The sequence below is a fragment of the Vombatus ursinus genome, unplaced genomic scaffold (genome assembly GCF_900497805.2).
Source record: "Vombatus ursinus unplaced genomic scaffold, bare-nosed wombat genome assembly UNPS02014781.1, whole genome shotgun sequence".
Classification (NCBI taxonomy): Eukaryota; Metazoa; Chordata; class Mammalia; order Diprotodontia; family Vombatidae; genus Vombatus; species Vombatus ursinus.
In genome coordinates, this window is record NW_020954559.1 from 17,379,940 (window position 1) to 17,407,933 (window position 27,994).

The 27,994-nt window shown below is 37.0% G+C and overlaps 1 protein-coding gene across 5 annotated transcripts in view; it reads right to left on the bottom strand.

Annotated features, from left to right (window-relative positions):
* Nucleotides 1–27,994, bottom strand: part of LOC114046284 (coiled-coil domain-containing protein 138-like) — a 67,886-nt gene that overhangs the window by 23,108 nt on the left and 16,784 nt on the right. For 3 of the 5 annotated variants that reach the window (XM_027866579.1, XM_027866578.1, XM_027866581.1), the window contains 9 exons: nucleotides 24,932–25,119; nucleotides 23,354–23,512; nucleotides 21,149–21,268; nucleotides 17,555–17,632; nucleotides 17,344–17,451; nucleotides 15,504–15,662; nucleotides 14,442–14,558; nucleotides 10,726–10,915; nucleotides 4,118–4,294 (listed from right to left, as the gene is read on the bottom strand). In XM_027866579.1, the coding sequence (XP_027722380.1) occupies nucleotides 4,118–4,294; nucleotides 10,726–10,915; nucleotides 14,442–14,558; nucleotides 15,504–15,662; nucleotides 17,344–17,451; nucleotides 17,555–17,632; nucleotides 21,149–21,268; nucleotides 23,354–23,512; nucleotides 24,932–25,119 (1,296 nt within the window). The remainder of the gene's footprint in view (nucleotides 1–4,117; nucleotides 4,295–10,725; nucleotides 10,916–14,441; nucleotides 14,559–15,503; nucleotides 15,663–17,343; nucleotides 17,452–17,554; nucleotides 17,633–21,148; nucleotides 21,269–23,353; nucleotides 23,513–24,931; nucleotides 25,120–27,994) is intronic. The other 2 variants (XM_027866580.1, XM_027866582.1) reach the window with 2 other exon arrangements.

Here is a 27,994-nt window from a genome sequence, read left to right on the forward strand (position 1 = left end):
CTGACCCTACAATCATTGACTAGTAGGCGGGCTGAGGAGGAGGGGCTAAGTAGGTACTTAGGAAAGGTCGCGGTCGGAGCACGTGCTCTCTTTGCTCCTGCTCTGTTCCTCTGGCCTTCCTGTTTGGCCTTGCTGTGATGGCCTCTGAATAAAGCTCGGGTGTTGGCACCTCCTGGTAGGCTCGTCTCTGTGTTTATCCGGTTGAGGACCGAAGACTGGTAAGTATGACTCTGGCAGCCTGCTCCTTATAGGAGGAGAGTGCACGGCGCAGCCAGCACAAGGTCGGCGCGGCCGGCACACTATATGTTCCAAATTAAAAGACAAGTGGCAAGATAATGAACAGGTCTGATGCTGAGTGAAGTGAGCAGAACCAGGAGAACATTGTACACAGTAACAGCCATGTTGCGCGATGACTAATATTGGTGGACTTAACCCTTTTTACCAATGCAAAGATCTAGGACATCTCCAAAGGCCTCATGATGGAAAATGCTATCCACATCCAAAGAAAGAACTATGGAGTCTGAATGCAGATCAAAGCATACTATTAGCTATTTTTTTTCTTCTGTTGTATTTTGTTTCCTCTTTCTGGTAGTTCCTCCTATTAGTTCTAATTCTTACTTACAACATCACTAATGTGAAAATATGTTTAACAGGAAGGTATATGTATAGCCTATATCAGATTGCACGCCGTCTTGGAGAGGGAGGAGAAAAATTTAAAACTCAAAAGCTTATGGAAGTGATTGTTGATAATTCAAAATAAATTAATTTTAAAAATTAAAAAAAAAAAAGATACTGAACCAGGAACAAATGTTTTCCTTAACCTCAAAACTACCACTTCCACATCTTTGCACATGCAGGTTCTTAACTTCGCATGCACGAGTTTTTTTTCTTATTATTTTGATAAACAGAATTCAATATAATTGGTTTCCCTTATAATCACATGTATTTTATTTTATGTATTTAAAGCATCATTCTAAGAAGAGGTTTCATCTGACTGTCAAAGAAGTACATGACACAAAAAAGGTTAATAACCTCTGCTATATATAATTAAGCAACTTCTCCTTTGAAGTTTACGCCATCTCTCTATAACAATTTATCCAGATTTTTGCTATGATTCCCTACCAGCTTCTGGGTCATCCTCTTTCCTTTCCCCAGAAAACAGTACTTGGTTTAACAGTCTTCCTCTCTACTCTTATACTTACCATCATCCTTGATGATTTCTACATTCACAATGCTACTCTTGCAGATACCCTGATCTCCTACTTCATCAACCTTAATTTCCACGCTTCTGTCTCCACATCAGCCACCCCACAGAGATGGGTGCATCTCCTTGACAGTGACGTCTGAATTTCCCTTATATGATCATAAAACTCTTTTCCTTTTATTTCTTACTCCTCCTAAATTTATTCTTTGCCTCACCACGGTCTTCAGCCGACTAATCCTCCCTATTCATAGCCCTTTACTGAACAAAGACTTGCTTTTCAAGTCTTAAATCTCCAGTTAAAGCATTCAACCTGTCCTGCTGGTCATAGTCTGCTAACCCTCAACTTTGGGTAACTTTGAATCTGTTTTGCCTTCTCTATTTCAATTCTCAAGGAACAATGGTGACACACAACTATCTCAATTTGGTACAATACAAATTTACATTATCTAGAATCACCGAGACTCTTACTGCTCACCAGAAATCCACATATTAGTCTTAGACTGACAAACGTGCCCCCACAGCAGCTGTTTCAAAGTTCTTCTCTCAAGCCTCCAGTGCCCCACCATCCTTCTTCATGATAGTTGATTTCTCCTAGACTAAGAATCTCAGTCAACCATCATGAACACGTTTATCCTTCCTTCTTCCACACCTCAAAACTCATCTGACATCTTCATCTACACTCTCTCCCATCAGTCCCCTCTCTAATGAAGAGAAGGTCTTCTTTTAGCCATAGCTTACTCTTCTTTGCTAGAACCCTGGATTCCATTCCCTCTCATTTTGCTTTGGGAACTGGACCCAGCTTCTCTTCACCTGTTTTAAAATCTGTTGCTATCTACTTGGTTTCTTAATACAAACATGCTCAAATCTTTTTTTTTTTTTTTTGGTGAGGCAATTGGGGTTAAATCACTTGCCCAGAGTCACAAAGCTAGGAAGTGTTACGTGTCTGAGGCTGGATTTGAACTCAGGTCCTCCTGACTCCAGGGTCAGTGTTCTATCCACTGTGCCACCTAGCCACCCAAACATGCTCAAATCTTATCCATCCTAAAAAAAGCCCTTTACTTGATTAGGCTATTCCCTGAAATTACTGTTTATATATCCTTCAGCTTCAGCTTTACTACTAAGCTAGAGTGGTCTATATTCACTGCCTCCATCTGCTCAGCAAACAATCACTTCTTAACCTCCTGCAATATGGTTTCTTGCCCTTCTACTTAACTAAAACTACACTATGAAAGGTTAAAATTGATCTCTTGACTGATAAATTCATTGGCCCTTATTCAGTCCTCTATGTCTTAGAGATGTCTTTCCTTGATACTGATGACTGCTTCTCTTCCTGGTTACTCTTTTCTCTTTTTGACTTCCCTAATATAGTATATTTAGGCTCTGCCTAAAGCCTCTTTTTTCTATATCCTCTTCTTTGGTGATCTCATCATCTTCTAATGGGTTAAATTATTATCCCTACTCCAATAATTAAAAAAATCTACACATCCAGCCCTAATATCTCTTCTGAACTCTAGTATTGCATTATCAATGGTCTTCATCTTCACTGGATATCCTTTCAGTATTTCAAAGTGAACATGTCCAAAATAGATCATCATCCTTCTCTATAAACCTTACCCTATTTCCACTGAAAATAATCACCATACTTGCAGTTTTTTTTCCACAACCTCAGACTCATCTTTTGACTTTTCCATGAACAGGAGAGATACAGAACAACACCCAGAAGGGATCGTCCATTCGGTGTTTTTTAAGGACAGCAGAGACATGGGAATTTTTGCAGGCAGTAGAGAAGCAACCAGTAGTTAAGAGAAATAAAGATTATTGAGAAAGTGGGAATGACAAAGGAGGCACTCTGCTGGAGAAGACAGGATAGAATGGGTTTCATGGGTGAAGTATGAGGCAAGGTCCTTAGCAAAGAATGAGGAGGAGTGTGTGCAATGGGAGGCATGAGGACGGATAAAAAGGTTTAGAATACTTGTTGTGGTAAATAGGACAGGGATTTGATTAAGGAGGTATAAAAGGACTGCACTGCTTCAGCAATAATCTAGTTGAGATTATGCAACATAAATTTGTAGTAGACCTAGTCAGCATGGCTTATTGATTTTTTCTCTAGGTCCATTCAGCAGCTCTATGTTCCAACCCAAACAGAGTTTCCTCTGAATATAGAAATCCTCTAAACTGGACATTCCGTTTCTGACCTCTGAGGAAATACCAGCCCCATCAGTCTGAGTGGGGGCTTACTTGGACCTCTCTGAATCTTTATCTTCTCTCAAGGTTCAGCTCAAGCATCAATTCCTCTAAGGCTCTATTATCTTCCTAATAACGTCATATTTACTCCTTTGTGTATGTGTTGTATTCCCTCAGTAGAATGTAAGTTCCTTTAAGGCAGAAACTATTTTATTTTTATCTTTCCATATATACCACCCAGCACAGTTCTTTACATATCTAATGTCCATAGAACTGTGGAAAAAAAAAAGCAGGCATGGTATTATACTGATAGTGGAACTGAGAATTGGTCCAAACTTTTTGGTAAACAATATATAATTATGCAACAAGGTCAAAAAAGGAACAGGAAGTGTGGACAATCCAGATACAACTATGTTAAAAAAAATGGGCATCACTTTGGGGTAAGTTAATAATCAATAAATAACAGAATTTACAAACATACACAATCAATTATAATCTCTAATTTCTTGTTCAATTCAGCTTACAGGCTGATTTCATTGTTTTCTTTTCATATTAATTTTACCTTGGAAATGAAAGTCAAATTAAAATATTACTTTTAAAATGTTATAAATAAATTTGCATTGAACTGAAATGAACTATTGTCCCTGGATGTTTCAGAGGTAACCTCTTACAGCAAAAGAAAAACATCATTTTCACTTTTTTCTAAGGCTATGCAATTTAAAAACTTACGAGATTCCACTGTCATTTGAAGTAAGCTATCCATGACATTGGAGAGCAGTCCTTTATTGGTTATTTTTAGATGACTTAGTATAACTGGCACAGCTTGATACTCCAAAAACAAGGCTTTTCCTTCGTCTATCTTCAAGTCCAAGCAAAGAGAATCAAATGTGTGAGCCAGGTAATCAACTAAAACACATTAAAATATGAAATCAACAATTTTCATAATCACTACTGTAATCATTAATCAGAAGAAAACTAAAACTGTCACTAACATCTTCAAAAGAAACAAAAATGAAGACTTGAGAAAAGATTTGTTACAAACTAAATGTAGTTCCCACCGCCTCCGCACCCCCCCCCCGCCCCCGGCAATTCCTTGGAATTCAAACTGAGAAAAAGGAAATAAATTAGAATCCTCCATTTCCTTCAAGGCTCAGCATAAGTGCCACATCTTTTTCAGGCCTTTTTTGATTGCCCCAGCTTTTAGTGTTTTCCTTTTCCCACAAAAAATTACTTTGTATATGTTTTGTATTAACATAATCTGTGTACACAGTCTTCACTGTCTCCACCTGGAAGTAAAATGTAAGCTCCTAGAGGGCAGGGATTGTTTTATTATTCTTTGTATCACCAGTACCTAGCACTGCCTGACATAGTAGGCTCTTAAATATGAATTGAATGGATAAATGTAAGATGAATTAGGCTAATATTATATCTATAACTTTAAAGTTTTTAAATTTAGAATACAAATTTATGGTTTTTACTTATAACTATGACTATAAAATATCACATTTTTAACACTGATCAACTGAAAGAGACAGAAAACAAAACCATTTCTCTTTTAAATAAAAATTACCCATCCAAAGAAGTTAAAAGAACTAGCCAATGAGTACTCATCTAACTGCTCCTTCAAGATCTCCAATGAGAGAGAACCTACTATCTTCCAAGGCACTCCATTACAGTTTTGGTTAGTTCTAATCTCTAGGAACTTTTTTCCATTCATCAAGCCTAAATCTTCCCATTTCCACCTTTCAACCACTGTTACTAGTACTGCCTTCTGGGACCAGAACAAGTCTGAATCCCTCTTTCATGTGACATTCTTTTTCATGTGATATCCTTCAGATAGCTAGCTAAGCACATCCTTTCCAAATCTCTTTCATAGGTTAAACATCACCAGTCACCATCAATATGGCATTTTTCATTACATCTTAAAGATACTAAATACTTCAGAAATAAACTTATTACTTATGTAAATACAAGGGTGGCAGCTAGATGGCGAAGTGGATAGAGTGCCAGGCCTGGAGTTGGGAAAACACATCTTCCTGAGTTCAAATTTGACCTCAAAAACTTACTGCAGGCCTGCATAACCTGTGGCCCCCGGGCTGCTTGCAACATGCCAAGGGATTTATTTTCTCTACATACAAAGGATGTTTCCCTCTACATTTTTTGTGGGCCACCCGAAACTCTTTGGCGTGCTTCAAGCAGCCCAGGGGCCACAAGTTGTGCAGGCCTGACTTACTGGCCAGTTTGGCTAGACTATTAAAGTATATGAAGGGTATAATATTTAAAAAGACTAGAAAAGATAAGTTGGAGCCAGGTTTGTAAAGAGTTTTAAATGCTAAGCACAGAAGTATTTTTTTTTTTTGGTGAGGCAATCGGGGTTAAGTGACTTGCCCAGGGTCACACAGCTAGTAAGTATCAAGTGTCTGAGGTTGGATTTGAACTCAGGTTGTCCTGATTCCAAGGCCTAAGCTTTATCCACTGCGCCACCTACCTGCCCCTCACAGAAGCATTTTGAAAGCTATCATATTTGTTGCTGTTGTTCAGTTTCAGTCGTGTCCAACTCTTTGTAACCCCATTTGGGGTTTTCTTGGCAGAGATACTGAAATGGTTTGCCACTTTCCTCTCCAGCTCATTTTACAGCTGAGGAAACTGATGCAAATGTGTAAGGGACTGTCTATGTTGGCAACTACCAGGTGGGTGCTGTGGCAAGATTAGGGTAAGATCTGGGTATCTGGAAGTCGAGGCAGGGGCTGTGGTAGGTGGAGTCGTGGTGAACTGGGATGGGCTGGGTACGGAGAAGCCCTGAGGCAGTGGGCAGTGAGATAAGCTGGGTGCAAGGAAGTAGCTGGAGCTTGTGCTCCTGAGGCAAGGGGAGGTGCCACGTGGGAGTGGGATGGCAGAGGACTGAGTTCCCTTTGCTTAGTCCCCTCCCTATATGCAACGTCAACCCCAGACACCTCCTTCCTGTGACCTTCCTGACTTCATGGGTCCCTTTGTGTAGCACTGACCCCAGACGCCTCCTTCCTGTGTCCTTCCTGACTTCTTAGGTCACATACTCTGTCTATGCACTAATCCCAGACGCCTCCTTCCTGTATCCAGTCCTAGCCTCCTACGTCACTCCCTCTCCCTTGGTGTGCTAAACTCAGACAGCCCCTTTCGGTATCTGACCCTACAATCATTGGCTAGTAAGCGGGCTGGGGAGGAGGGGCTAGTAAGTACTTAGGAACGAGCGTGGTCAGATCACGCTCCCTCTCTTGGCTCCTGCTCTGTTGCTCTGGCCTTCCTGCTTGGCCTTGCTGTGATGGCCTCTGAATAAAGCTCTGGTGTTGGCGCCTCCCGATGGCTCGTCTCTGTGTGTTTATCCAGTTGAGGACCAAAGACTGATGAGTGAGTATGACTCTGGCAGCCTGCTCCTTATAGGAGGAGAGTACGGTGCAGCCGGCATAAGGTCAGCGCGGCCGGTACACAAATGGGGTTAAGTGACTTGCCCAGGATCACACAGCTAGTATCTAAGGTTAGACTGGAACTCAGTCACGACCCCATTTGCCCAGCTGGCTGGCCTTCTTGCTATTCTTCACACACACATACAAAACTCTCTCTTGTCTCCAGACCTAGGTTCTGCAATGTACCTTACCTCTTAGAATCCCTAGTTTCCTTCATGTTCAACTCAAGCTCCACCCTCTCCATAAAGACTTTCCTAATACTTCCATATCCTAGTGCAGGTTTGCACAACCTGCGACCCCTGGGCAGCTTGCAGCGCCAAAGGATTCCAGGTGGCCCGAGAAAAATGTAGAGGAAAACATCCTTTGTACGTAGAGGAAATCCTTTGGTGTGCCATAAGCACAACCTGCAGGCTGCAGGCTGTAGGCTGTGCAGGCCTATCCTAGTGCCTCTCCCTAAATATTCCCTTACACTACATGCATGCGTTGTCTATCCTGATGGAATTTAAGATCCGTAAAGGCAAGGAGTGTTTAATTTGTTTCTGTATCCCTCAGCATTGAGATAAATACTTCTCGACTGTGTTTTTAATGTTACAAAAAGTAACTCTATATATCAGCCTTAAATTGGGATTTCTTAATCTAAAAAATTCCAAACTCTCGTTCCTTCACTGACTAGTAACCCTAAGAAATTTCGCATGCCAATCAAAAGGTCAAGTTTAATGACATTTAATCTTTATCATATGGATATGTCATCTGCCAACTGACTTCAGAAAGGAAAAGCAAAATCAGACTAAGGATATAAAGATATAAGCATGTAATTCTAGGAAAATACTCTCTCTAATGTGCTTACATCTATTTTTTCTCATAAACTATTAAACATTCTGTCATTAAAAATGGCAACAAGATTTTAAACAAGACTAATGGTACAATGACAATTTTTTTTAAAAACCAGACCAGCAATTTCATAAGTGTGTGGAACTCCTAGGAAAGAACTTTCTCTTTCAATACTGACTAGTACCCTCTCTGAAATGTACATGTTTTAGAGTTGTCTCTCTGGTGACACACTTAATAAACTATCTAATGTGTCATTCGTATCACAAAAGATTAAATTATTTAAGCTGCTGTTATTAGTTTAACAATTCAACATTAATTAAATTCCAACATCACTCACACTACTACCACCTAGTTCAGGCCCTCATCACCCCTCACAATGACTACTACAAAAGCCTGCTATTTGTTCCTCCTGCCTCAGGCTTCTGCCTACTCCAGTCCACACTCCATAAAGCAACCAAAGTGATTTACCTAAAGCACAAGTCTGATCATGTCACTAGCTTACTCAACAAACTTCCATGGCCCCTTACTACCTCAAAGATCCAATATAAATTCTTCACTTAGGCATTTTAATCTCTGCACAACCATTCCTATCTTTTCTGTCTTCTTATATATTATCCCTTCTCCACACTCTCTGCCCTTCAGCCATCTCGGTGATCCCCACGCCATCTCCCATCTTCATGTCTTTGTATTTGCTATCCTTTGTTCCTTACCTCAACCTCTTAAAATCCATTGTCTTTTTCAAAACTCAACTCGAATGCCACTTTCTCTGTGAAGCCTCACCTGATTCCCCTAGATATTAGTATACTCATCACCTTGTATTCATTTTGTGTGCATTACGTATAAACATATATACAATAATATATGTAGATGTTGTGTCCTCTTGCAGTAGAATTTGAGTTCCTTGAGAATAGGAACTGTTTCACTTTTGTCTTTGTATCCCCAGAGCTTAGCACAATGTCTGGCATATAGTACTAGGTGCTTAATAATTATTTGCTGATTAAACAAAACCTTTTATATTATATTTTAGAAAAGTTTATGAATATTGCAAAGCACAAACTTCCTAAAACTCTCCTTCTATAGTAATGGCTAGTAAACAGTTGCTGTCCAAATAATGGCAACAGTTATTTTTTGCGAGTGAAATTTCTCTACTACACAATATAGAGTTCACAGTATTGCAATTTATCCTCAAATTATTTTTGTCATAGTGGTTGCATTTTAGAACACTTGAACAGAAATCTGACAATTAAGACAATCAGAATTGTAGATTGCCATAAAGTGTGAAGCATTGATATGAAAATAATATCCACATGAAAAAATCTTCAGAAATAAAGATTTTAATCTAGCAGTTACTAATTTAATTAACAAATTATTTCCTATAGAATCAGGTTCAAGGAACTCAGAACTATCTCCCTACAGTACTGGAGCAGTTCTTAATCATTTGCAATTAAGTAAAATCAAACATAGTTTTGTTAAGTAAGAGAATTCTCTACATCTTTCATTTTAACTTAGCAAAAAGATAAAATAATTTGAAGTAGACTTAAATTATGAACTAATTTCACTAAGTAGGAGCAAAAGTTTAATCACAGCGCCACCTACTGTATTTCTTTAAGTTGACAAGAATGATAATTTCTCATTAACATCCAATCTTCTGATAGGATTTAAAATAAGTTGTATACTTCAGGGTATGATAAATTTTCCAATAGGGTATATAGTATCCTTTTTTAATAACTGCTTTGTGATCTTAGTTTTTCTAACATTGAAGCTTTCTAAAAAGCAGCACCAAAATTTTCTTATTCAAAAGAACTGGAAAGGACCTGAGAGAGGAAAGAAAGAAATTGAAACTCACAGAAGTTACGTGACTTGTCTAAGGTCATAGGCAATGGCAGAACTGGAATTAGAACCCAGTAGCTTAATCAAGGGCTCTTCTGGCTGACAGTATAAGCCCCCTATCTCTTGTCAGCCCCTACAAATCTTTAATTCAGATACTCTGGGGAGGAGAAAGCTAGTAATAGTAATTGGTATGCGGACATACCTTCAAACCCTGGCATTTGCTCTGCAATTCTACATAAATAGTGATACGTGTTGTTTTAGAGTGGCCTCAAAATGAAAAATACCTCCAAAAGCTCATTTCTTATCTGCCTCTACTTTTCTCTAATAAAAGCAAGAATGTAGTAATAGTTAGACACAATGAGTCACGGATTAAGACTGGAGGAGTATAAAACCACACTCATGTTTATGAAGCTCATGGACAGAGAACAGAAAGAATATATCCAGGAGTAGAAGGATTAGGGTCCCACAGAAGAATAACACCACTTACAATAATGTCAAGGCTCAGATACCAGTGTATCAATTTTTTTCTCCCCTTCCTACCACTAATGCCCCCCAAAGTCTAGAGTGTTAAAAGCACAAACAGGCAAACAATTTAAATCAAGGTAATTTCTAACATAATAGGAAAGTATACAATGCACCTGAGAAAATGTAAGATGATTTGGCAGTGACCATGTAACTAACCAGGGTCCTGGTTACTACCCTCAGATTTTCTTTTCTTTTTTTTTTTTTTTAAAGGCAATTGGGGTTAAGTGACTTGCCCAGAGTCACACAGCTAGTAAGTGTAAAGTGTTTGGTCTGAGGCTGGATTTGAGCTCAGGTCCTCTTGACTTCAGGGCTGGTGCTCTACCCACTGTGCCACCTAGCTGCCCCACTACCCTCAGATTTTCTAAAAGATTTGCTGTTCTTCATCTACTAGGTGAACAAAGAAATTCACTCCGAAATAAATTCTCTCTTTGAACTAACCATGAGAATCTCCAATAGCTTGAGCACTAAGCTCCACTTTAATTCACACTATCAATCAGTGTCCTCTCATGATAAATACTTGACATATCAAAAGATGTCATAATAGCATCAGAAAAGTAACTGAAAAAATTTTAATACAATAACCCAAATCAGAACTTTATATTTTACAACCATAAAACCCATGCAGACAGTAGAAGTTGTTGAATAATAGTTTTCCCTTACATCGCAGGTGTTTACCAAAAGTAAAGCTACAAACAGATTTTGAGAGCTTACCTTGAGTTACTGTTTTGAGTACAATTAAAGTTGACAGAAATCTTAAAGATAAATTTGGGCTCTTAAAGAAAACTGCTGTCTTTGGCTTAGTTGCCACAAAATGTTCTGGAGAAGAATCATGAGTCCCTGTAGTTACTCCTTTGAAGAGTTCTTCACCTAGTCGCCTCATTGTTGCTGTCATAGTTGAATGCTGTTAAAAAGATGTACTATTTTCACAGTGTGGCTACAGATGTACATAAATCAAAGTCAAAACAGAAATTCTAAATAGTTCACGTTCTAAGTTCTATATTAAAAAACAAAACCTGTCCTAAAATAATATTTGAATGACCTAAGATGAAATAATGGAGAAAAATGGAGGAAAAAATCTTATTAAAATATAAAATACTTAAGTGTTTTATATTTGGGTATATTTAAGAAACTCAGATTAAAGTTTTGACAGAAATTAACTGCCTACTAGGATCGAGATAAAAGCATCATTTAAATTATTTATGTCCAGAAATGAAGGTATACCAAAAGTGAGGGGTATGAGGTGGTCAGCCCAAGTGAAGTACCACTATCCATGAGACAAGAAGCTGTCTAATGGGCCCTTCCCATAAAATCCTCCTTCAACGCATCATCATAGCAAGAAAGTAATCCTGGGTTGCAAAAGCCATACTAATGCAACGCAAGTTCTCACAGGTTCTACCAAGGTGAAAAGGCTTCAAGTGTCATCACAGCAACAAACTCTACCTGTTACCTAAGATCAACCCATGAGAGGTATGGAAATACACTTCATCAGCAAACTGGTTAAACAATCAATTCTTTAGTTACAGGGCCCCATGAAACAAAGAAAAATGTAAAAAGTGCTGTGCAGTCCTGTTGTACATCTGAAGCAACAGTGACAGACTGGCAGAAAAGGAAATAGGAGGTACTCTTAATGTGAGATCTTTGTCCAATAACCAATGAATTTATACCTTCCTGGAGGAATGAATCACATCCACACTGACATTCTAACTACAAATAAAACCAGAAGACATAAAGAGGCTGCAATTAAATGGAAAGCTCTGGTACAGTTACTTTTCTCATAAGGCCAAAGGCAACACAAATATAACATGGGACATTTGTTCATCTCACATTGCAGTACTCATGATAAGCAACAACAGAATGCTCTTAAGATAACCCAAATTATGTGCATCCTCCCAAAAATATCCCTAGAGTGGTCAGAAAGTTAGACCAGGGATATTAGGAATAACAGGCAATAGTATGGAGAACTAAACACCCCAGGGCCAGAAATTTCAAGGTCTCTAGCCCTCTGAAACCAGAGAGGGCCCTGAAAATTCAGCATTCTGATCCTTGAAGAAAAAGGTCTAATCCCAATTAAAAAAAAAAGGAGGTCAACACAAAAACCCAAGTGGCCCAGGTCAAGACCAAGACAGACCACTTCACTCAACCAGACTAGCAGAAGAACCAGAAGAAAGCAATGTCACAAAAACTCAAAGAAGAAAGAGTATCCAAGAAAGGCTGGTCAACCATTTCAAATGCCACTAAAAGTCCAAGAAGGGTTAGGATTGAGAAAGAAGCCAAGAGATTTATAAATAAAAAGACATTGGTAACTTTAAAGAAAACAACTTGAGTTGCATGATGAAGTCGGAGGCAAAATGTTGATAAGTGAGAGGACAGTAAGTGTAGGTAATGAGCGTAGACCCTAGGATGTAGATATCCTAGAAGTTGGGATGAGAAAGAGATGAAAAATTTAAAACAGTAGCTTGAAGTCATGCTTTTTCTGTTTGTTTTTTAAAGGACAGACTTGGACATGTTTATAATCAGTAGAGAAAAAAACAGTAGACAGGGAGAGACCAAAGATTAGAGGGGTAGGAAGACTGTTTTATCCCTTGTATCCCCAGTACGTGGTACTTGGCACACAGTACACCTTTGATAAATACTCATTAATTGATTGAATGAGTTAAGGAAATCACCTAGAAGAAATAAGAGGGAGCATCAAAAAGGCACCCGTACTGGAGTTGCTCTTTGTGAGAAAGGTCATCTCTTCATTAGAGATTGGAGTAAATAAGGAGTGAATGGGGAAATGACATCAAGGAGTTGTGATAGAGAAGTAGAGAAGACAGAAGTCATGGCAAAAAGGCCTCTATTTTCTCATACAGTCAAGTATGAGGCAAAGTCTTCAGCTGAGAGGATGAAATCCTAGGAGGCATATAGATCTCAGGAGAAAAAATAAAATTTGGAACAGCCACTAGAAGGAGTAGAATGTGTGTGGGAGACAGAAAGAGAGAGAGAGAACAGTATCACACACACACACACACACACACACACACACAATTAGGGATTGCCTTGTGGCAGTGTAGGTCCAATGATGATTAGACAATAAGTCAGCAGTTTTTGTGCTTTCCTCCAGCTCCCTCAAGTGAGATTAATCAAAGGAAGTACATGGTAGGAATAATCCAGACTTAGCATTTGGCAAGGCAGGAAGAGCAATAATACAGGAGAACAAAGAATTTAAGGGTAAAGGACACTGTAAGGTTGAAATGGTTAATTACAAGGTCAAGACTGGAAAGGGAAGAAATTGAAGCCATGACAGGAACAACAGCCTTGGCAACGTACAAAATGGTAAAGGATCAGAGGTCACAGTGAGAATGAAAAATAGGTCCAGGAGGAGCAGGGCATAACAAATGATGAAGTTTAATTAGATTTAATTAGATTTAAATTATTAGAAATGTCAGAGTTCTCGAGCATGGAAGGAAAACATTTGTGGGTGGAGGCAAGATCAAGAGTATGACTACGCAAGTGGTCAGAGCTAAGGGGGAGTACAAGAGTTGGTCATAGGAGTTGAATAGATTGAGAAAACAGGAAGATGGGATGTTTGAGGGAACTAATTAATATATATATATTGCAGTCCCATAACATAAGGGCAAAAACTGGAGTAGATAGGAAGGCTGGAAGTTAGGTACTGAACTCTGAGAAACCAGGGAGAATGACCTGGGGGCTGGAAAATAGCTATCATCAGGATCTGGATTAGGTGACAAATTTGAATAGAGTGAATCTCAAAGAAGGGGAAGATGCTAAGTGATGGTGACATAGTGAGAGCACAGCAATGGAAGTGTGGAATAAGAAATATGACAGTTCCCCTTCTAGGACTTGTGTCTTAGGGGTGGGAGATCAGGGATAGGAGAAAAAGTACCACAGATACTGGATAGGATCACTAAGAATGCAATGTCATCTGGGGGAACCATGTTTCTGGGGGTGCGAGAATATGGAAAGATCATGAGAGGAAGAGATCTAAAATGAAAGGAAGTTTGTTAATTACAGAATAGGAGATCCAGAGGACACAGTACAAAGAGCAGGCAAGACTAGAGCTCATTGGTAGGGTTAGGGTTGAAGGATAGGAATGAGACAATGGGCAGTGGGATACTCTCATCTAGAGTAACAACAGCTAAGTTAATATTTCCACTATCTAAAAGCTGTGTGCTTCTTATCACCTATTGCCCCTTTTCTCAATGCTCTACATCCATCACTGCAAGAGCAGACAGGAGCCTAATAGGACTAAGTGGCATTTTGTACTTTTCTTAGTTTCATGGGTTGTTTTGGGCAAATCATTACCTTGTTACTAGCCTTTTGGTAAAGAGACTATCTGTACTTAGCTAGGCTGGTCATCTGGGACTATATTCAAGAAATAATAATGAATGAATGTTAGTTGAAAACAGAATACTATTACTATTTACCTGTGTTCCATAATCTAGCTGTCTTATAGACCAATAAATAAATTTTATTACAGGCAAATGCAGTTTGAGGTTAACAAATGGCATCCACTGTAGCTGCTCTGCAATCACAGGTAAAAGCTGCAGGAAAAAAATGTTTTTAAAAAAATGAAGGCATTATATTTGAAAATGTCCAAAAATGTCTTCTGTACAAAACATTGTTTTCAAAAAATATTTTTAGCAATTACAACATTATTAGAATAACTGTAAGACTTCCCTCAAAATGACTACAAGGAAGGAGACAATACTCTTAGACGTGTAAGTTCCAATACTTTTGTTTAAAACAAAACTGACTTACATGCATCAGTTCTGACATGTTTATAAAAAAAAGTTACTCTTTCACAGTTATAATTCATGTCTAATCAAAAAACCTTTATACCAATTACATCTAAGACTAAATAACAGATAATTAACTAGAATTTTAGTTGTATATTATCAAGACTATTCATGTTTGTTTTTAAGTAAGACAATTTGCCCTTTTCAAAAAAATACTGCCTGTAAGTAAATGAGTTAGAGGAAACCAAGATCAACTAATGTTACCATCCTGATACCTACAATACAAGGATACAATAAGGATAAAATAAATTCCTCATTCACAACAGAAGTATAAATAGAACCCTAAGTCGTTAATATGCTAAGTATTCTTCCCTACTGCTATTATTATGTTGATGCATAATTGTTGGCCTTAACATCTGATAAATATTTCACTTTTTTTGGGAAAAGATTTACTTAAGAGTTTGTTTATTTATAAATAAAAGGAAATATTTCTATTACTTAAAGATAATAACCTGAACTTGGGGGGAAAAAAGATGCGGGCTACTAATTTGGAGTTTGACATAAGTGAAATGTACCTGAAATAAATAACAATAAAAGAAAATAACTTAAAAGTTCTCCTATTTCAAGAACTATGTTTAGAATTAAAAAAGCAATGAAAATTATTTTCAATATTTTTTACATGTTGAATTACAATGTTGTTTTTAGAAAATGCAATACAGTTTCTTTTTATATTTCAAAGTTCAAAAATACCTTCACACATTTCTCTTGAATATAGTTTTTATGGGTAGAAAATTGGCCTGACTGCTTTTGATCATCTCCTTCATCATCTTCCGGTTTCAGTTTGCTAAGATGATAGTCTGAGATCCATTCCATCAAAACAATTAAAATCTCATAGACACGTCCATTAACCTATAATTCAGAAATCAAGTCATAAATTCTTTGATTTCAACTCATTCTCATTACAGGAACTCAAATAACTCAAAAATTTATCAAATGATTATGGAAAAACCAACATAAATATTTTACTTCACAATTTGTCTTTATTGAATGATAAGGTTATATACTTGCTCCAAAATAACCAAAAAAATCCTTATGAACATTGATGTCTCTTAATATACAATGCAATAAATAAGCCTTCCAAAAAATAAGCATGTATTTGCCTTAGGAATCACTCATAGCTCCTTATATAAGTTTGGTTCAATGGAATTTCCCTTTTACAATTGGATATGAACAACCACAATAAAGGATTAACAAACTGAAAGATCCTGATAGCCAGGAAATTCCTATTTTAGTAATCTCTGCTGCAAATTCTTTCCTCAAAGAACAACAGAGAGAAATATGACAAATAAAAACCTATTTAGATGCCACTTCACAGCATGGAGGTGTCCTCTGTTTCTAAAAGGTCATTCTTGTAGAGCCCCAGCAGATCCTACGCCAGATTGGAAAGACCTGTGTATCTGACAACCAACCTAGTTAAACCAACCAGGAGAAGCTCAACACCAGAGAGCTGGTAAATATATTTCTTTTTCTTTCTACTTGTTTTTTTTTAACTAATGCACAGAGGAGCTTCCATTTGCATCAAATTCCTGAAGTTGTGAAATGCATATATACATATTTATAGCATAAAAAAAATACAAACTTAGAAAAACATGGCTTTAGATCCCACCTCTGACAGTGGCTGGTAGGCAAGTTACTTACTTGCTATGTGCCCCAGGCAACTCCCTAGAATTTGTCTAAGTTACAGACAGGTTATTTATCTCTTCAGTTGGAGGAAGGAGTTCTCACACTGAAGCTCTCTGTACTAAAAAAAATACTTCAAGTATTCAAATACTACCATATACTCTGAAAACTAGTGTGAAAGGAAAAAAAAAAGGATAAAGATGTAGTAACTCAAAAACAATTTGCATAACTGCACAGATTTCTTTGGCCTGCTCTTTACTAGAGGGTCACTGTATTTAGAGACAGAAAGGACCTTAAAGGCAGTATAAGAGTGGCAATAATGATGCTGGCCTGGGACTCAGACATCTGGGTTCAAATCCAGGCTCAAACACTTCCTAGATGTGTGACCATGGCAATCTGATCACCTCATCTGTAAAATCAGAATAATGCCTGTAGTACTTATCTCCAGTTATTGTGAGAATCATACGAAATAACATACTTAAATCACAAACCCTAATGTATTATATAAAACTGGCTATTATTATTTTAAAGAGCAAACTAAGGTCCAGAGACAGTAAAATAATTTACCAAACAAACACCACTAAGTGATATTTTATGACAGACTAGTCAGTGGTGAAAAGATTCTTCAGGTGTCAACAGACAATAAATCTCAATATAAAGAGAACTAGGTGAAAAAAATCTAAAAAACAACACAACAGCGAAATTTATTATATTAAGTAGTAGAGAACTTTTTATTCTAAGTTTCTGCTTTCCTATCTTCTTCAAAGGCTTCATGTATTTATTTAAGCATCACACTATAATATTCTAATTTTTTATTTTGAACTATGTTTGACAAAGGGCTAAAAATGATCATCAAATAGGTCCATTTTATCCTTCCTTTCTATTTATAATGTTACTGTTCATATTGTACCTTATTAATTCTTGCAGTTGATGTTTTTTCTTGCTTTGTAGTTTTCATTTCATGAAGGGATGGAGAAATAGCTTTACACTTCTGTACTGCCACAAAATCACACTTCCTCTGTAAAGGTACATTGCTCATGAAATGAATGACATTTATCTTTAAAATGATCAAAAACAAAAGGACTTTAAAGAAAACTAATGTGAAAAAGTAGAAAACTCACCTGTAAATTTTCTAAACGACCTTGAACTCTTTTAGCCTGAACTTCCATTTTCTTGTTTTGTTCACTTACATCATTTAACTAAAAGAGAAAAGTAAAATTTTTACAGAAATAAAATTTAATGCAATTCTCAATCATATTTCAGTCAATTAATAAACATTTATTAAGTACATACTGTGCCAGATTTTGTGCTAAATGCTGTGGACACAAAGAAAGGGTCAAAACAGTCCTTGCTCTCAAGGAGCTCACAATCCAATGTAGGAGAAAATATGCAAATACCTTTATATAAACAACCTATTCACAGGATAAACTATACTCACTACCTTTTCTTTTTTTTTTTTCTTGGTGAGGCAATTAGGGTTAAGTTACTTGCCCCAAGTCACACAGCTAGTTATGTGTTATGTGTCTGAACTCAGTTTTGAACTCAGGTCCTCCTGACTCCAGGGCCAGTGTTCTATCCACTGTACCACTTAGCTGTCCCCCATACACAGGATAAACTAGAAAAAAAAATCAACAGAAGAAAGTGACTACAATTAAGAAGGACAAGAAAGACTTCCTGCAGAAGGTGGGATTTTATCCAGAACTTGAAGGAAGTCAGGAAGTCGAGATGAGGAAGGAAAGAATTCCATGAAAGAAGGACAGTCAGTGAAAATACTCCAAGTTGGTAGTTGGAGTTTTGTTCAAGAAACAACATGGAATGTTGATGGTGTTGATGGATCCAGTGTTGATGGATCAAAGGAGGGGAGGGGAAGTATAAGGAGTAAGAAGACTAGAGGATGGGGGGGGAAGGAGGAGAGGGAAACAGGTTATGAAGGGCTTTGCACAACTGACAGAGGGTTTTAAATCTGATACTGGAGGTGACAAACTAATGGAGTTTATTAAGTAAGGGGGTGACTTTGACAGCTAAACATAAGATGAATTAGAGTGAGGAGAATTTTGTGGCAGGCAGACCTACTAGCAGGTTATTTCTGTAGTCCAGGTATGTGGTGATAAAGGTCTAAACTAGAGTTGTAGTAATGTCAGAGGAGAGAAGAGGGCATATGTGAGAGACGGTACAAAGGTGAAACTGAAAGGCCTTCACAAAAGACCAGGTAAGAAGGATGAGAGTGAAAAGTCAAGGATGACATCTAGGCTGTGAGGCTGGGGGACTGAGAGGATGGTGATGCCCTCAACAGTAATAGGAATACAATTATTATTTTGCTATGTATACATCTTAACTAAAATCGTATTTCCAATATTTCATTATAAAGGTGATTGGCTTTTTTAAAGGCTATGCTAGTAAGAGCACAAGTTCTGATCTATACTCTGAAGCTAATATTTTTAGTATTACGTATTTTTATGTATTAGTATACACAAAACTTTGTATATAGCCTAAAGATCAGTGATCTGATTACCAGGCCAGCAAAAAACAGAAAAGCTCATCATTAAGGATGACTGACATACAAAGGATTTTAATGTGTTGGTAGAATGAGTACCCCACTAAAGTCAATGATCTTTCAAAACATCAACAGCAAAGTACCAAAGTTTATGTGTGTGCTTTTGCAATAATAACTCAAACTGAAATAGTGCTTTAAAGGTTTACAAAATAAGTAACAACTCAACCTACAACTCAGTATAAATGTCAAGAGTCTCTCTAGAAAGGACAATGTTATATTCTGGAAACTTATAATTCTCAGTGCATCATAAACAAAATGTATATATACTAGCATAAAAAATCTATTTGTCTACAATTTTTTTCTGTCTGCGGCAGAGATAAATGATCATTTGTGTCTGTAAGTGACAAAAGAAATACATATATATGTATATATGTATATACATACATATATTCATTCACATATATATGTATGTGCTTCTTTCAGCAATTTGAGAGCTCCAACCTATCAATATTCATCTAGGCTAACATAAGGTCACTGCAAAAAAACACTGTCACTTAATAGTGTGCAGAAGAATTTATCAACCCCGATTTTTTTTCAGTCCAGAACACAAGAGTCTACATTTGACCAGCTACCACCAATGAGGCAGGTAAGCCTTCCAAGCTTAAGCCAGGAGGTACCCTAAGGAGAGATGAAGTAGCATATGCCAGGTGGGTCAAACCACTATCACCACTTTGACACTACCTCCCTTCTGATGCCAGGGAAACAGGCCAAAACTCAGAGCCTAAGAGCACCAGGAAATGCAGTGCCTCCAAGACCAACAGTCTAACTTGTAGTCCACCTCCCACACCTATTACAGAGGGAAGCAAACTCTGTAGTGAAGGGGCTCATCAGTCCCATCACAACCAATACCAACTGCCAACCAATGGGCAGGCAAGCCCAAGAGACCCAGGAAGAGCAGCACCCCCAGACCACCAGCACTCCTCCTGGTTTGGCCTCTATAGCCAACATCCAGAGGAGCAAACCTTAAGAAGAAGGGTACCACCATTCTCAACACCATGCGTGTTGCCATATACATGGAGGGAAGGCAAGTGAGCCTGGCTTAAGCAGTAAGGGGTTCAGAGAAAGAAACAAGAAGCAACATGCGCTAGGCAGTTAAAACCAACACCACCTTGACCACCACCTCCCCTTCCATCCTAGTGGAGATAGCCCAGGACACCCACAGTCCAAGAGCCCTGGGAACTGCAATATCCTCCAAACTATCAGTCCTGTTTCCAGCCAATGTGTCATAGCCATCAATAAGGAGAGCAATCGTTGTAGAGAAGGAAACTGCCATTCTAACCAGCACCAACCACTGACTGACTACCATCCAGGGGCAGGTAAACCCAAGAGCCCCAGGAATATCAATGCCCTCTCAGACCACAAATCATTGTTCTGGAAAGTAACGTCTGTGAAGCTACAATCTGTCAACTGCTTCTGCAGGTGCTGCTGTCCACTACTCTTCTCAAAAACAACAAGTACTGAAGAACTGAAAAAGAAAATTCTCACCACAAAAGTATTGTTAAGTAACTGAACATCAGAAATATATGCTTTTTTCAGTGGAAAAGACATTTTAAAAGATGCATTATCATGTGCTTTGCCACTGTACCTTTAGATCAGGAACTGTCTTGCTTTTTCTATTTGTATCCCAATGCTTAAGCATATTATACATAAATCTCTCCTCCTCAAACATGACAGACAGATAAAGGCAGATAGAGAAAGACAAACAGAGAGAGAGAGAATCTTCTTTTTCCTGCCATTGCTTTTCCATCACCAAGAGCCTGAGATTCAAAATTTTCAGAAGAAAGTAAAAAAAGAACAAACACCGAAACAAAAACTACAAAACAGTGGCTTATGATATTCAATATGGCCAGAAACCAGTGTTTTAAGATATCAATTTGTTCCCAAAGCCAAAATATTTCTTTCATTGGCTAAAGATAGTTTGTTTTTTTTTTTAAAAAAAAAACTCTATGATCGCTTTGTAATCTACAGAAATTTCATATTTCCAACATCTAAGTGTTGAACTCTTACCAAAGTGACTGAGGAAAAAGATGATCATTTAAGGATTGTCACGCTTAAAATATTAGCCTTTGATAAAATTACTATTGTTACCAAACTTTCTCTAAACGTAATATGTCTTAATATTTAAGTTTTACACACAAATAAAAATGAAAATAGCTCTTGCCTGTTTTTTCAGGTTATCATTTAATTCTTTCAATGTGTCAAAAGATGACTTTAGCCTCTTGTTTTCTTTAGTCTTTTCTTTAAGAGCTTCTGTTAAGTGCTTAATTTCTTCAATGTGATGCTTAGGGGAAAAAACAACTTCTAAAAATTAGGTAAGGATACAGTATCAGTAATATGTTCAGAAAGTTACCAACTAACATCAATTAATTAAAAGCTATTGATATTTTAAATAGTCACCATTTTAAATCATGCAGATCTAACAAAATCATAAAACTTTATGGCACACCTGATGACTTAATCATCATGAAAATTGTGGCCACTTGATCTAAGTTCAGATCACTAAGAATGACACTCAGGGATCTATTTTTGGTAATGGATAGAATCAAACATAGAAAAATAAGATAATTCAAAAAACATCACAAATAGCATTTATGAAATACCAATGGATATGTAAAGTTGGAAAATTTATGTTAAATGAAAATAAATTAATCAACATTTGATCTCTTCCAAGAAAATATTAAGTTCTGACAGAGAGAGCAAAAGACCCAAAGAAACATTTGTCAGTTGCCCAAATGTTCAATTCCAAATTAAGATTATATGTATAATTCAATAACTACCTAAAGAGTAGGAATAATAAGCCAATCAACCAGATGTTTTATCTACATGATAACCAACCAGTATGAATGGTTTATTTTGTCAACGAATAAGAGAAAGACAATTTAGAGGTATGATATAGACACAGTGTAGGTGTATTTCATCTACTACAGGGAAGGATCTAGAGTATCCTATAAATGTGATAAAGAGCTTTCTTTAGAAAGTAGTCCAAAATGGGTAAGATAAAGCAGAAACTAATACTAGAAAACAGATGTTTAAAAGTTGCATCAGCTCAAATATTTGGTGTTATTAAGCAGCTGAGCTTCTCAACAATATTATTTCTAAAACTGAATCATCACAAAGTATGACAAGAGTAACTAAATAGGTATAAAAAAATGATGGGGTACATAAAGTAGATGAAGTGATCCAAACCAACTTTTCCCTATTTTACAAATTAAAATAAAAATAACAAGCTTTAGAGATAAACTGCTAAAACTTGTAGTTGTCTTCCTCTTCATTCAATTAATTCAGAATGTATGTAAACGAGCAGGTTGCTTTAAGGTTTCACAGTACTAAGAACCAAAATCAAGATTGTTCTCAAGTTAATTATATAAATATTATGAAAATTAAGGGTAGTAGCTGAACCCATTTTAAGCACAGCAGGTACAGAGGCATGGAAAAAATAGCCTCACTAGAAGAGGCAAAGAAATCTGGAAAATCAGTGACCTTTATTAGAGACTCACAGATCTGGAACTAAAGGGGATTTCAGATGTCACCCAATTCAATCCCTTTATTTTACAAATGAAGAAACTGAGGCCCAGAAAGGTTAAGTGAGTTGCCCAAGGTCACATAAGCAGTAAGTGACAGAGCTGGGATTCAAACCCAGATCTTCTGACTCCAAATCCTCTGTCCTTTCAACTGTACCACACTGCCTCTTCACTCAGCCTGGACATTCCTATTGGAATATTGATTCCATGATCTTAAGGAAAAATAATTTTATTTCATTAAATTATAGTCAAGTTAAAAAACCAACAAGTATTTATTCAGTCCAACACATAGCAGACACTGTGCTAAGCACTAGTACAGCACTCACTAGTACAACCTTTTTCAAATTCAAGGGACATTAAAAATCCATCACATAAAACGTATAAGTAAGAGACCAGAATACAGAAAAGCATACAATCTAGGATTTGGTAGTATTTCTTGGCAGGGCAAATCCCTTCATTAGGGGGCATGCCAAGCTAGGAATAAATATCATAATAAATTAACTTCATTCCATTTTTCGCATCTAACAGCTTTAAAAACTATCAGTAGTAAGCTTCATTTTGTCTCAAGCTCTTAGCTTTACATTTGGTTGAAAAACCATAAAAGCAGAAAAATATGACTGTTCAAAAGATTCATTCAACATACACATGCTTATTTACACTGTTTCAAGTTACTAAGTCCTATATTCCCTAAATCCAAATGAAAATAAATGTTCATTTCCTTATAGGGCTGTCTTCATTCCAAATACACCCGTAATGAAATCAAGTAGTAAAACTTAGTTTTTTAATTAACCATGTCAAGAAGAAAATTGTTTACAGTAAGCTGAAATCTCTCTATATAAAGTTACCTCTTTCATAATTTGAAATTTTGTACGAATTTCTTCTTCAACACTTTTAATTTTAGTCAAAGCAGCTTCATGTTGGATTAGCAGCTCTTCTTTTTGACTTAAAAAATGTTCTCGCTTATGAAGCTGTGCAGCAAACTCCTGCTGTCCTGCAGTTTCTTGCTGTATCAAAATATTCAAGTTTTTTAAGGTTTTTTTTTTTAAACAAACCCAAAATACACATACATTTGGTGTAAAACATTGCTTTTTTTGATGCAAGTTTACTTCAATGAAATAAACATTCTTTAGAAAACACTTGGGAGTCTCACTAAAATGTGGATTACACAATAGCTAGAAATAGCATGATGAAGAAATTTTAACAGAAATTTTGCAAAAGAATACTATGAATGTGCTAAATCACAGAAGCATGCTAAATGAAATGCCAGTTCTCACAGAGACTAAACTGTTCTATTATGAACAAGAAAGTTAAAACAGTATTTTAAGAACAAGCAATGATATTCCTGCTTGTTTCTGCCCAAAAATCTCTTTATGAAAGACTTCAGGAATGTTTGTGGCCAATACTTATAATCAGGCTGCAGACTGAAAGAGAAGATGTTACAAATTTAATTTCTTCAAAAAGTGAAACTTCATGAATTGCAAACATAATATAACCAAAGACCTCGAAATTGCAGGGACTCATGCAAAAACAAGGATACCCTTTCTCTGAAAGTTCTGATAATTTTACAACCAATAAAGGGGAATTTTCCCCCCAAAAGGGGCCCAGAATTTAAGCTTATGTCACAATCTTTATCATTACAAGAACAGTACTTTCCACTTTTACTTTAAATGACAGATTTGGAGTAAGGTAATTTTCTGAAGTGTTTCCTGAAGAAGTTTTGTGAAGAAAAAAATTTAAAGTGTGTTTACTAGAAATATGGGAAACACTTCATGGAGTAACTTGCATCAGAGAGAATTGCTGAGATAGTTAGGAAAAGGACAAGGGAGAAGGAACTAAGAACCACAGTCCAAATCTCTGATTTTACAGATGAAAAAAATCAAGGCTCAGAAAGGGAAACTGACCTCCTTTCAAGTTCTAAATTTATGATTTTATGATTTTGCAGGAGGCAGCATGGCATAATGTCAGGAAAACCTGAGTTCAAGTCCAGGTGACTGATACTGTGTGCTGCCTGTGTGACCCTGGGTAAGTCCAACACAACTGCACAGTGAACACAGAGCTTACAAATTGCAGAACATTTGCTGATCAGCACTAGTAGAGGGAACTTCCTCACCATGAGTTTGTATCTATCAAATCACAAGTTTAACACCTCCCCCCAAAAAAAGATCCCAGAGAAGTGAAGCCAGTCATAAAACACACATCTTTATCTGCCTAGTGTAATTACCTTTAGACAATGCCCCCATACACTATTTTTACCCATCCATCCATTTCTTCCCCTTTCAAAAAGTTCTCACAGATGAATATTAATTCTTCTCTCATCATTATCCATGCTGCTTTCAATAACTAATATACTTCACATGTAAATTTTATTGGATGTTAACTGCTAAGAACATAAACATTTCAAAATTTTCAGTTCATCATCTCACCTGCAGTTTCTGATGTATTAGAGATAATTCATTATATATCTGATTGATATGAGGTGGAAGCAAACTTTGCTCAAGTTTGTTAGACATCTTGCGAGATGATACTGACTTGTCAGTATACTTCAATGGAGAGCAATATCCATCATAGAAATACTCACTACTAGACACTGAATTACACAGCAAGGTCATATCTAAAAATAAGTGAAAATTTTAAAAGTCAAATTTACTCATTAATATTTAAATTATAATAACACTAAGTATAGATCTAAGGTTCTTTAATTTTGAAGCAACATTTGAATGAATTTATGTTAAACAATAAGCCAAAGGGATCTCCAAAATTTTTCATGGGAGAAGTTGTGTTTACCACCCAGTCAAGAATTTACAAACAGATAAAAGGGGAGCATGGTAACAAGTAATCCTCTCTATTGGTTGAAGACCAGTATTCTAAGGAATTTGGGATATTTCACATAAAACATTGAAGGATAAGACAGCTAAAAATCATAACGCTTATTCACCTCCTGACAATGACGGCAAATATTAATCAAAGGGGTCACTCAAACTAAGGTGGATCAGAGTTACTCACAGAACCCAGACTACTACAAATCAATAATACATAGAGTTAATAATATAACAAGAAGAGAAAATGATGGGAAAAGCCCCAAACAAAGGAAAGCTTTCTCCATTAACAGCCCAGGGTTAAGTTGAGGAGCCACAAATTGCCTAGTACAGAGATCGCCATTTAGAGCTTTCGTAGAGCATTTTCTATCGCTCTTTCCAGAGCAGTGACTCAGTATGACCTCGTTATATGCCCATCCCTTAAGAGAAGAAAAGAGTACTACACTCACCCAGCCTGAGTGAAAGGAAGCATTAAAGGAAGAAATTCTCACATGCACACATATCACTGAAATAGAAGTACAGTGAGGGATGACACAGCAGGGCATACACCACATGGCGCCCATCCACCCTCCTCCCCCAATTCTTCTGCCCCCAGGCTCAAGGAGAACTCTGAAACATGATGGGCAAAATCCAAGGCAGTAGTTAGGGGCAGAGTCAAAAGGTAAACATGTTTGATTTAAAACTAACTTAGAAAATTGGGACAAAGGGCAAGAAAGCCAATGAAACAAGCTTGGGAATAAACCTAAATCCCAAGAAGAAAAAATACAGCAGCACAGAGAAGGAAAAATGAGCAAGAAAAAACAAAAATCCCCCAATGGAAAAAGAAGTCAGACAAATTCTACAGGTCACCAGAAGTAAGAAATCAACATAAAAAAACTACAGAATGGATCCAAAAAGAAATGAAAAATTAAAATATAATAATTGGATGGAAAGATGTATAAAAAGGAAATAACAATGAAAACTCTGACTTAAGTGAAGGCAGACATCAGTGCCCTCAAAGGAGAACTCATGACAAAATGAGATAAGAGACAACTTAAAATACATTAACAGAAAATCTCTTCAAAAGAGGAGACTTTGAAAAATGAAATGTGAAACTTAAAAATACAGATCTGGATGCAAATTTGGCAAAACAGAATTAAAGAACAGCAGTAATGAAAGAGCCCATGAAGTCTCCACATAACCAAGCTACTGAGTTTGAGGAAAAGATGTGAAGATATAACCTGAAGATTAAAGCGCTCTCCCTAAAAATAAGAAAAAGTTAGAAGTCTACCATTTTCAAGAAATAAGTCAAGAAAATTGTCCACAAGCATTGAAAACAAAAAACAAAGTAATGATTGTTAAAATCAACACAACACCAATCAAGGAAAATCCCAAGTTTTAATCACCAAGGAACATAGTGGTTAAACGTCATAATTTCAATTTCAAACAAGAAGCAAAGAAAAACAATTTTAGCTCTGAAAGAAAATTATCTGAACACCTCAGGGCTAATCTTACTCTTTAAAAAAAAAAAAGGAGAAGAAATTGGAATATGGTATTCCAAAATGTAAAGGTGAAGGAGGAATCTTCCCAGAAAAAAATTTATATAAAGATATGTGTGCACATGCATATGTTTATATATAGTGTGTGTGTCTGTGTGTATCCTAAAAAGTTCAGCCTACACAAGATCTGAAAATAAAAAGATTTTTTTTTCTTTTTTTTTTTTCTAGGCAATTGGTGTTAAGTGACTTGCCCAGGGTCACAGAGCTAGTAAGTGTCAAGTGTTTGCTCTGAGGCCAGATTTGAACTCAGGTCCTCCTGACTTCAGGGCTGGTGCTCTATCCACTGAGCCACCTAGCTGCCTCAATAAAAAGATTTTCAACAGTACAGGAACAATCAACTCATCTAACTGAAAGAATCCAGAGAGGAGCAAAATATGTGACACATAAAAACTTGAGAGAAACATAAGGTACATAAGCAGAGTTATGAAGAAAAGTCTAAACAATAAAATCAACTGTCTTGTGATTCTAGGGCCAGACGAGGACTTTTTTCCCCATAAATAAAACAAACAAACAAATAAACACTCTTAAATTGATCAAAGGACAAACAATTAAGAGATCACTGTTGGGGAAAAGGATCAAAGAGGCTAATAATTCTGGGCAGATAAAAGTCAAAAGAAAGAAAAAGAACTGAATTCAAAAGCAACCCCCCCCCCCAAGGGTATGAGGGTAGAGGGAAGGGTTCAGCACTAAATAGCATAATTATTTAGACAAAGAAAAAGAAGGCATAGGAGAAAGTTGAGGACTCCCTCCTGCCATGCCTGACCTTTCAGAGGAAAGAAGGCAGTGGTATTGTTAAGTTTCTTGACCCACCTGAAATGGTATGAGAAAGTAGGTTCACAACAGTGGAGGTAAAGGACTTGAGGAGATAGGCAGCCCTAAAATAAGTTTTGTTCCAGGGAGACTCCCTTCTCCAAAAAATAGTTAGGGGTCCCAAGAAGAAGGAGTATATGAGTCTAAAGGGACATCTAGCATCCAAAGAAGACAAGAGGACATAAGCTCAAAGGTTACATAAACTCCTTAGAAAGAGTAAGCAATAACTATAAGAGCATAGAGTAGGACTAGTTTCTGCAACTCAAGAAACAGTGTATCTCCCATCATACCACACTACCCTGAGATCTCAGGGAGTAAGGCT